Raw genomic sequence first — 11121 nt, 5'->3', positions numbered from 1 at the left:
TAATTGGATTAAAAGGGTATATGAGAAACAAAAAGAATAAAGATAATTGCTCTTCTCTCATATGTTTTTGCAATAATCGTGCGTGAGTTAACTTGCACATGTGTATTTTCAACGAGCGTGAGTTAACTCATGTAGGATAGGAATGAGCAAAAACAGATGGGTGAGTAGCAATTCTGAAAGAATAATGTTAATTGGGCCCGATGGCCCAACCCAAACTTAAAACCCTAAAACTAAATTCAGTTCCTCTAACCCATGCATCTCACTTTCCAGGCCGCCATCTACTCCGCCCAGCCTCCTAATCCCAATTTTTTTTTTGCATATTCTTCATCCTCTCGTTCTCTTATATCTTTCTATCTTATTATTTTTTTTGTACAAAGTGGTCAATATTAAAAATGGGTAATTTTCAAGACTGTGATTTTTTGTCCACCCTAACAACCTCCACAAATCACACCGATTGGAATATTGTTTTTGGAAACTCTTCAGCCACTGTGACTGCTACCTTCATGTCTTCAACCTTTGGTTTGCTTCTTTTACTTCAAGATTTAAAACATTTTTTTATTTTTTTAAATCTGTTTTCTTTTGTTGATTAAACATTACAAACTGTCTCAAATTAAATGCACAAATTTCGTCACTCTCCTTTGTTAAATAACTATTATTATGTTAATGTTAATATAGGACAAAGGTTTTGAAGATGCAAACTCATAATTGAGGGCTGCTGGATTTTTGTTTGTGGTGAGTGTCACTCATTCTACTTATTTACAATTTTACATCCCTCTTTCTAATGAATGAAATGCAATAAGCTAAATTTTGAAAACAGATTGTATTCAATTTTGTCATAAGTATGATTATCATATTTACTTCTACTCAATATTCCATATTGTCATATTCTTATCAAGGTTTAATTGTTTTTGCTTTTCAGTATAAATAGTAAGAAGGAAAGAAAAACCACCTCATTGATCTATTTATTTAATAAGTTTCTACATGCTTTTATGTACCTTTTTGGATTTTTGGTGTTGTAAGTCATCAATCATTCTTAAATAGCATGCAAGCACCGGTAGAAATTTTGTTAGTTTTCTTTTTTAAATTGGTGTTTAAATAGATTTCCATTTTATGTTTTTGACCCTTAATTTTATGATGGATGATTCTGCATGTTAAACTATATTTACAAGTTTCAAAAGAAAATGTAAATTTTTGGGAAATATTCTAATTGTTGTATTCTTTTGTTGTGTCTTCATGTTGCTGGTGTGATTCCTTTAATGGTCCCATGAGTTGTTGTGAAAACCTGTAGTTTGGAGACAAAGGAGTGGTAAGAAATTGCATGAATAAACTATTAGTTTGGAGACAAAAGAGTGGTAAGAAATTGCATGAATAAACTATTAGTTTGGAGACAAAAGAGTGGTAAGAAATTGCATGAATAAACTATTGAATACTTGTGCAGAATGAGAGAAAAACAATCCATGAATTTGTACATGTCTTGTAGAAAATAGGACACAACCCAATAAGAAAACGTGTTTTATTCCTCTAATATATCACCTGCATCATCAATTTAGAGCATGAAGAAAACAATTAATGAAAACATAATTCTCAATCATGAAGGACAAATTTATCAAAAAACTTGAAAAAAAACTTCAATGACAAGATAAATGAATAACCATTAGAGTTGATTCAATTACCTTGCAGGTTGGAGATGGCAAGAGTTCAAGCAGGATGGAGAACGAAAGTGAATGGCAAGTGAAGAGGAAATCTTGTGTTTAAATACTACCTGTTTTGACATAAAATATTCATATCCATAGTAGGTTTGTAACCTACATTGTAGCTTTGTAGGTATTATATGGGGAAGACTTATTCAGCAAGTGGATGAAAAAAAGACAATCATTACAAGTGGATGTTAATTAATTTAAAGAATGTCCAATGCGGGAAGCCTACCATATCATTTAAAATACAAAAACAAGGATATTATAATTTATTCACGTTTGAACAGTGGATTATTGAGATGGCTGTTGTTAAGATTATTGATTCTCCACTATGAGGACCAATTACAATTTGAGCACTAATCACATTCTTTTCAATCTATATTTCTACTTGATTGATTTGTTGTTAAAAAACAAAGCCGTTTTCCAACTTCATCCTCCGACAACAACCTCCAGTCATCTATTGAGTACTGGAATCGTCGATTGAGTTGGTTTATTTCGAGATCTAGAATCAGATGCCCATCGACCACCGCACCTGAATTCATCTCTCTCTCGAAGGCGCCTCCATGGGTATGATTTTTTTTATGAAATTCCTCGTATTATTCTTTTTCTAATTCGAGTTATGAAATTAGTTTCAAGTTTTCTACTAAGTGATATGTGATTACTTGCATAACGATTGTTTGAAGGCAAATTTTGCATTTTAGGGTTCATATTTTTGATTTCATATTGGAAATTTTGCATATTTAAACCTTTTTTGTATGCATCATGGGTTTATTATTCTTTTTGTGATCTTCTCTCAGTTGATGAATTTTTCTTGTTTGAACTCAAAAATGACTACTTGTTAGATTTTTAGATATTAGATTGTAATATACCATAATCTCACCACTTAGTTATTCTTCAAATAATGAGGTTTAATTCATTAATAAGTGAATTAGTCGAGAATCAGTAATTGAAAAAGAAAATACATACAAAATGCATCGCAATTCTGTACTTAATTATATGCATTACAACACATTATGAGTTTCTTTGGCTCATTAAAAGAAATTGTTTATTTGATACCAAGTCAAAATACTTTTGATTTGCTTATAGATACTTTTAATGAAAATACTGTTTTATTTCTAAGTCTTGTATCTTCATATACTTCTTTTGTGTATGCATACACTTATTTGATTAGGAGTACCTGATTTAAATCTAACTCACCATGTTTAATTTAATTCATTACATGCTTTTACATATCAGCATCTGAATTTATGAACCTATTATCAGGAGCACCGAAAATTGTGGGTCAATACTATTCAGAACAGCTAAGCAAAGCGTTTGGGGTTATATGAATATAATGTCCAGAAATTATGAATCCAACTTTGATCTGAATTTATAAAACTCAAGTGTTATATGAATTTGTAAAACTCAATATTGCCGTGTAAACCAGTAGGCTTATTTGTTAAACTGAAGTGTTATATGAATGTACAGTTTATGATTACGGGACAGTGTTTTAATAGTTTATGTGACATTGTTTTACTCTAATTTTACTCATTGAATAAGCTTCTAATTTTACAGTTTTTGTGACATTGTTTTGAACCTTTTGTTCATACTCCCATAGTTAATAGTTAGTATATTTTTCATGACAACATTTTTACCCAAACATGCTCTCCAACTTGCAACTTGTGTTGAAAGAATCTTGTTTTTTATTTCATAATCATACATACCTAAGTTGAATCTTAAAGTTTGTTATTGTGTTGTTGTTGTAGGAGTTATGGAGAATTCAAGTTTAAAAATTTAAACCTCCTGACCCAAGGTCCTGGTTCCACCACTCATTGCCTTTCATGCTGACATCACTGTGTATGAGACGAATCATCACTTCAAACACACACAAATTAACCTTCTTTCACTCCTCTCCCAAACTTGAACAACAACAACCTCTCACAAGAACCCAACTCAAAACCCTTGTTCTAAACAATTACACCAATGCCACCAACTTCACTAACCTCTTCCAAAACGTCGTTGCTTCACCCTCCGTCCTTTTCACCGCCTCCCACAACATCTCCACAACCCAAAACGCACCGTTTCATCCATACTCCCTTGTTCAAGAGCTTCGCGAAAACCGGTTCGATGTGGCTGCATGCTGCTTTACAATCACCCAAAACGGTTCTTCCTTGGTTTTACCCAATTTGAAACTCAAGGTTGTTATTGAAGCCGTTAGGATGGTACTGGAAGCTGTTTACGACGAAAGATTCGTCACTTTTTGCTATGGTGGACGTGTTGGGATGGGAAGACACACTGCTATAAGGTATTTGAAGAACACTCTTCAGAATCCTACTTGGTGGTTTACTGTTAGGTTTAAGCCTCATAGATTTGAACATGCCCATGTTGAAAAGTTGTGTTTTTTCGTTGAACGTAAGATCAAGGATTGCGTTTTTATTGATTTTATTAAGAGGTTGTTTGAATGTAAGGTTTTGGTGATTGAATTGGGTGGTAATTGGTTAGGAAAAGGGCTTCCTCAGGAATGTGGTTTGTGTTCTATTTTGATGAATGTTTATTTTGATGTGTTTGATAAAGAGATTCAAGAGACGCGACTTCGAGAAAATCAAGAGAATCGTGAATTGGATATGAAGATGGTTGGTTCTGGTTTGGGATCTGATGTGTTTTATAAGCCGGTTAAGGTGTATGCGGTTAGGTATTTGGATGAGATACTCGTTGCTACTTCGGGGGGATCCAAGTTGTTGGCTATGGACTTGAAGATGAAGGTTGTTAAAAGTTTGGAGCTTGGTTTGAGTTTGCGGGTTGATAAATTGAACACGGCTATTCATAGCGCGGTGTCAGAGAAGATTGAGTTTCTTGGGATGGAATTGCAGGCTGTTCTGCCCTCGGTTTTACACCCACCTATGTCAGAGAAAGCGATCCGAGCACGGAAGAAGTACCTTAGACAAAAGGAAGTTAGAGCTATTGAGTTCAGAAATGCCAGGGCGAGGAATAGGAGGATATTGGGGTTGAAGATATTTAATCATGCTTATAAGAAGATGAAGCAGAGTGATGGGTTTAAGTTTGATTTTAGTATTGAAAACGAAGTCCGGGAAATTTTTAAATCTTGGGCAGATGAAGTAGTGCAAGAGTTCTTGGGGAGTGTGGACGAGTGTCAAGAATGGCATCGGAGTTTAACAGCCGGTGATTTCCTTTCCTTGAGACACATTCGAGATCAGTTACCGCCTGACCTTGTTGTTGCTTATGATAAGTTCGAAGAACAGGTAGATAAACATTTGAATCCTGTAAAACTTAGGAAAGTAATTGAGGACAAAGAAAGGAAAGAAAACCAAGAGGAAGAACAAAAATATTCAAAAGGAACAGTTGAGGATTTGACTAGGTTCTGTATAAAAGTAGATGCACCAGTAGGACTCATAAGAAAAGCTGTGAGGTTGGTTGCTTTTACAAATCATATGGGTCGTCCAAGGCCTATTGATTTCCTCGTTGCTCTTGAGGATGCTGATATTATCAAATGGTATGCCGGCATAGCAAGAAGGTGGCTTGACTTCTTCTGCTGTTGCCACAACTTCAAGGTGGTCAAAACTATTGTAAGTTATCACCTGAGGTTCTCTTGTATCTTGACATTAGCAGAAAAGCACGAATCCACTAAGCGTGAAGCTATAAAGCATTTTAGCAAAGATTTGAAAGTCTATGATATGAATGGAATTGATGAAATACATTTTCCCACAGAGAAGGAGGTTAAGATGATGGGAGATAGAAATCTTTCAGATCCAAAACCTGTGGATGGGGTTTTATCGTTGGCAACAGTAAGACTGGCATCTGACGAGCCTCCCACACATTGTATTGCTCATTTCTGTGACAAGACAACTACAGTTTTTTATCGGGTCCGATTGCTACAAAACAGTTTGAATGTGAACCCATTCGAAAAATGGGTGCAAGGGATGGGAGTAATTCATGAAAGCCTGAACCAGAAGTGCCTCCCACTCTGTACAAATCATATACATGATTTTTACTTGGGGAGAATCACTTTTCAAGACATTGACTTGTGTGGATGTAGACTGACCGACGACTGCTGCTGCTAACTCATTTTTTAGCTTGGTTAGAATCAAAGAACTGAGTTTTTCATACATTACCAAAATTCTGCTAATTTTTGTTTCATTACTCATCCCTAGACAATTCTCATATTCATTTCTTTCTTATAGAATATGTAACTGATTCCAATTTTGTCAATCATCACTAATTGAAAAGTCAGGCAGTCTCCATATTTGTAAACTTGTTTTTGCTGTTTGAGCAACAAGTTGGAAGAGAACATAAACAATGCAATAATAAACGTAGGACTGAAATATAATGTAAAAAAACAAGGGGAGAAAACATTTGAATCAAACGAAGAAAATAAAGGAAGCTATGTATAGACGAGCCTTGTGAACTCTCTCCTCAAAGTGAACCTTTCCACTTTGGGGTTTATAGGTTTTTAAAGGATAAAGCAAGAAATTCGACTAATATGTCTTGACTCTTACGGGTTACAAATATTATTCTATGGCTTTAGACTAGACCACAATTTGTTTTATATTTTTTCCCATAATTCTTACTAGTTCACTGTTATTGATTAATTTCTTCTATAATTTTATTACACATGTAAAGAGTCCATGTGATTTATATGCCTTCATTTCTATATCACGCAACACAGAAATCGGTAATGGATATGGTGTACCTGGCGGAGGTGCCTATAATGATGTTCCCAAGCTTAACGATGATGATGCTGGTAAATTTGATTCCAAAATTATTTTAGTCATCCGCTGCATCCTTTGGACATTGCAGTAACTGAACTAGTGAGTTTACACTAACTTTGTTGCTTCCGAAACTGTGGAGTAGGTAAAGATGCATCTGGTCAGCCTGAATCTACACTTGATAGATGTTCAGAGCAGAAACCTGCAGCTAAAGAACTGCCAGAGTACCTCAAGCAGAAGTTAAAAGCTTGGGGTATTCTTAAAGATGATAGACATACCGCAGATCTTGTAAGAATATTGGTTTTAGCTTACCTTTGTTACCATGATTCTTTTTCCCATCTTATCCACCAGCTTTTAGTTTTGTTATTTCTAGTTAATTGATATATTTTTGCCTTCTTTGGGGGTTGGAGTGATGTTCAAACCTTTAAAAATATTATATTTATGCTGCATTTTTAATTAGAATTTGATGTTCAGTTCTCATGTTTTATAGATATTTTACGGTATGTTATTTTCAACCTGATCATTTAACTTACGATTTACCTGATTTTTAATTTCAGAAAGGTACTTCAGGTGAATTTATGGGAAATGAAAAGTTGCCTCCAGGATGGGTATGTATCACTTATTATAAACATTTTCCTTAGGTGTAAAATTTCTCTTCATGTGTTAGGACTGAAATGTGAATGTGGGCTCAAATGGGCTGATACCATATCAGCTGCCCAAGCCCATAGGGTGGGGAATTTATGTTAATAAAAAGAAGAGGAAAAGGGAGAATGCCGATGTGCAAGTGGGATGGATTAGTTGAGTCATGAATCCTTTATATTGAGAGTGAAGGAGAGTGAGAGGGTATCTTGGAAGTCATTGGTGAGTTAGAGCAGAGAGAGTATTCTTATTGGTAGGATCTTAGCCGACAGAAGTGTGATTGTTATTATTCCACAAGCACGATTTTCCATTTCCATGAATAATACTGATGCATTCCCCTTTATTCGCTGTTTTATCCATTAGTGACTTAATTTTCTTTTCTGGTTCTTATCATCATGTCTTGTAAACAGCTATCCTAAATCTAATTAGTATGAACTTTTATAATAATTAGGGTATCGTCGCAGCCCCATGTTTAGTAATCACTGTAATCTTGTATACTAATTGTTTGAAAAACCAAAAAGGTATATAAATTCTTAGAAAAATGCTAAATACAGCGAAAAATATTTCGCGAAGCTATAACAAATTAGGAAGCACGGTCTAAAAATTGGCAAATTATACAAATAAGGCACTTCATTATACTACTAGTATGCTAATTGTATCTCTAGAAGGCACTTCATTGAACTCTACAATAAATATTAATCCAAATTATGGAAGAGGATTTATCTTATGCCTGAGCCAAGTATGGAACGGTGAGGTGGTTTAAAAGTTGACACGTTGAGTGTATATAAAACTTGCTAATTGTACATATAATAACTTGTAAGCGTGGTTTAACATACATGTGTTGAATGATGTGTGGACAAATTAGATATTAACATCTGCAGTTAGAAAATGAAAAAGTTGAAGCGGTATAAGAAATATAAAGCGTTCGCGAGGTTTTTGGGAAATATCTCTCGCGATATTTAGCATCCCTCAAATTCTTATTGACTATGAAAATTTGGTATATATGGATGGATTAAGATGAATATAACCCCATCTTATATTTGAAAGAGGATGAGTCAGATGTCAGTTTCCACTCTGATAATGAAATTCTGCATTTTAAGATTGAAGTTCATGAATAGGTAAAGGTATATAACTGCTGACAATTCATCTCCCATTCCAAGCTTAAATTACAAGACTTTTATCATTTTCTAACTCTTGAGGATTTTATATTTTATTCGTACCCTACTGTTTACTATCACATATTAATCACTAATATGTCATGTAGGTGGAAGCAAAAGATCCAGGAAGTGGTGCATTCTATTATTATGATGAAAGTACCAGGAAGAGTCAATGGGAAAAGCCCTGTGAAGCATCCTTAACTGAGCAATCAACACCATGTTTGGGTCTTCCAAAAAGTTGGGTGGAGGCATTGGACGAAACAACAGGTTCATCACTTACATATCCTGCTGTTGCATTTGATCATTTATGAGTTTCATTTGCTATATGTTTCTAACATAAAAATAAGCATAACAACTATACTCTTGATTAAGATTAATACTTCAATTAAATATTTTCTCTGATTGTTTAGTAGGAATTCCTGCCTATGAGAGTTGTTACTGTTATCATTTATTTTTATCAAGTATAACCAATTTTGCAACTTAAATAACAGCTTTAAATTCTGGTTAGCAACTGGTATTTCTTATGTATCATGGATTTTGTGGCTCTCGATATTAATACTTTTCTTGCAATTGCGGTCTGTATCAGTTGTTTCTTCTCAAGCTTTTCTGCAATTGCCGCTTCAGATCCTGCATTGACATCTCTGGCTCGTTACCTAATTCATGATTCTTCCGAATATGTCACGGGTAACAATTTTATTGTTGATTGTGGAGCAACCTTACCTGGTGTACCGATTTATTCTTCTTTGTAAAGAATATATACATTGTGCACCCCCCAAAAATAACTTTGATCAGCTTTTTTAGTTACATGTATTGGTAGTATATATTTGATCTTGTGATCGTAGAAGAATACCTCCTAATATAACATTGTTTAGAGAGTGATTGATTGTGAAACACATCATGCAGTGGTTAGAATAATTATCCTGTTTGTAGAATACCATCTAATCAGGTGGAAAACTGTATGCAACCAATCGAGAAACTCTAAATCGTGTCTGTTTTCAATTTGATCATTTTTCTCTAATTGGTGCTGTTTCATATGTTCCTAGTTAATCTTATAAACCTTCTTTCTGAATTTATCCAAAGTATAGACAAGTTTATGCCTCGTATCTTATTAAACCAACTCAAATGATCAACGTCGTGGCGGGAGCCACAAAATTTTGTTTCCCTTCTAAACATATTTAATCTCTCAATTTTTTTGGATAATAATTTAATCTTATTAACCTTCTTCCGCGATGGTTTTCACAAACATGATGCACATTCAAACATACGTCATTATCTCAAATAAAATAAGGGCATCTTCTCATCACAAATTCAATAACATTTTCCTTGGTTCACTTTAAGATTTTTTTTTCCTTGGTTCAATAATCATTGTATTAAACATATAATCGCATCATCTTTTTTGTTGTTCATAATAATAATATTTAATAAGAATTAAGAACATATATAGCAACCAAAATCCAATTTTCCCAAAAGAGGAAGTGTGCCAAGCCCATAGGAATGTCCCACCAAATCATTCCCACTATGATTTAAAAAAGATTTTTTATTTTTTTTAAAGAATGATTTAAAAAAGATGAATCCAAGCCCATTCTAAGAACATCATACAACCCACTTCAAATTCCTTCCCAAAACAATCTTTGTGGTAGTACCTTTTAATTTTTCTCTTTTATTTTTCGAGAGCAAAATAAGTTTGATTAATTCAAAAACTAAAATTAGGATAAATCACAAATTAATATGATAGTCATGAGTTAGAACATTTCTCATTCTCATTTTGAGATCACTATTAACGCTAACGATACGTTGATACATATGTAAATATTACTGTATGAGATACGATGTCGTTATCAAAACGAACAGATCCTTACAATTTAACTAATCAAAACGAACAGATCCTTACAATTTAACTAATTTCTCCAACAAATGATCAAAGATCAATGTTCTAGATCGACTAAAGCCTTTAGGCCCTGCGGCCCAAATTCCTCATTTGGTATTATTACTCGCAACACACCCATTTTCAAACGAACTGTAATGTCTCTGCCTACGTTCCCGCGAATCTCTCCTCGGCGGTTACACTTCCTACAAATTCGTAACCGCAGAGCACACGTGTGTCTTACAATGGCTCTGCAAAAACACATCTCTATATAAAAGATATTATTCGCAGTCCCCAAGGTAGAATCTATATTCTCTCTAAACCACATTCTAATCTCTTACTGACTTGAGCGTCGAAATGTCTGCAGGTACACAACCCCACCGTTTCAATATTCAAGCTGACACATTCCACCATCTTACAACCACTGCATTAAAGAGCACCGACAATCACATTCTGATTAGATACGATCAATCAATAATATTTCAAAAAACAATTATGCAAATATCCGCTCAAACCGATTTAGACTATAGACAATCCATTTCATATTTTTTTATTTATTTATGTATTTTGACAAGAGATTGTAGCTATTCATTTTCTTCATTTTCTCTCTCTTCTTTTGCCATGTGTATGTAACTTAACTATGACTCTATAATAGACTTCACAAATAAAGAGTTACTTCCAACACACATAACCAGACAAGTCATTTACCACCTTTCATATGGCGTTACAAGGCGTCACTAATGAGATTGTTTGACCTAGCATTAATCTTCCAATCCAAACCATCTTGGTGCCTGTCTAGAATGATGTCACAAATCCTTCTACTTACATGTCAACAATTGAAAACGTCACCTTCACCAATGGTTATGCATCTGTTCACAACAAGTATATGACATCAATGGTTGATGGAGTCGCTATTCCTTCTGAATCTGCGTACCCAACATACATGCTTGACAACACAGTAGCTATTTCGGCCAAAGATACTTCTTTTATTACTTTGGGTTGAAACTCTTGTGAGAGACAACTAAAACAGCAGTCTAATGATAATGAAGAATTTGTTTATGAGA

At 34.3% G+C, this 11121-nt stretch overlaps 2 protein-coding genes and 1 long non-coding RNA gene across 6 annotated transcripts; 2 read left to right on the top strand and 1 right to left on the bottom strand.

Annotated features, from left to right (window-relative positions):
• The first annotated feature begins 264 nt into the window (after positions 1-264).
• Positions 265-9211, top strand: LOC112422855 (nuclear intron maturase 3, mitochondrial). Of its 4 annotated transcripts, XM_039835029.1 has the most exons (9): positions 265-519; positions 676-732; positions 1681-2261; positions 3440-5768; positions 6358-6432; positions 6543-6685; positions 6955-7005; positions 8301-8460; positions 8780-9211. In XM_039835029.1, the coding sequence occupies exon 4, from the start codon at positions 3515-3517 to the stop codon at positions 5750-5752; it is 2238 nt and encodes a 745-aa protein (XP_039690963.1). In that variant the 5' UTR covers positions 265-519; positions 676-732; positions 1681-2261; positions 3440-3514; the 3' UTR covers positions 5753-5768; positions 6358-6432; positions 6543-6685; positions 6955-7005; positions 8301-8460; positions 8780-9211. The 4 variants fall into 4 exon arrangements, with proteins under 4 accessions (XP_039690963.1, XP_039690965.1, XP_039690964.1 ...); XM_039835031.1 differs by lacking the exons at positions 265-519; positions 676-732 and adding an exon at positions 799-1306; XM_039835030.1 differs by lacking the exons at positions 265-519; positions 676-732 and adding an exon at positions 799-1352.
• On the bottom strand, positions 1146-1795 carry LOC112422856 (uncharacterized). The gene is made up of 2 exons (XR_005646626.1): positions 1674-1795; positions 1146-1533 (listed from the first exon to the last, which is right to left on the bottom strand). It is a non-coding gene; the product is annotated as an uncharacterized lncRNA (long non-coding RNA).
• LOC112422675 (uncharacterized) lies at positions 6075-8504 on the top strand. Its single transcript, XM_024786011.2, has 5 exons — positions 6075-6091; positions 6263-6432; positions 6543-6685; positions 6955-7005; positions 8301-8504. Exons 1-5 carry the CDS (start codon positions 6075-6077, stop codon positions 8502-8504), a joined length of 585 nt encoding a protein of 194 aa, XP_024641779.2.
• Positions 9212-11121: the final 1910 nt, after the last annotated feature.

Source organism: Medicago truncatula, chromosome 6 (assembly GCF_003473485.1).
Source record: "Medicago truncatula cultivar Jemalong A17 chromosome 6, MtrunA17r5.0-ANR, whole genome shotgun sequence".
Taxonomy (NCBI): Eukaryota; Viridiplantae; Streptophyta; class Magnoliopsida; order Fabales; family Fabaceae; genus Medicago; species Medicago truncatula.
This window is presented reverse-complemented; position numbering and strand designations above follow the sequence as displayed.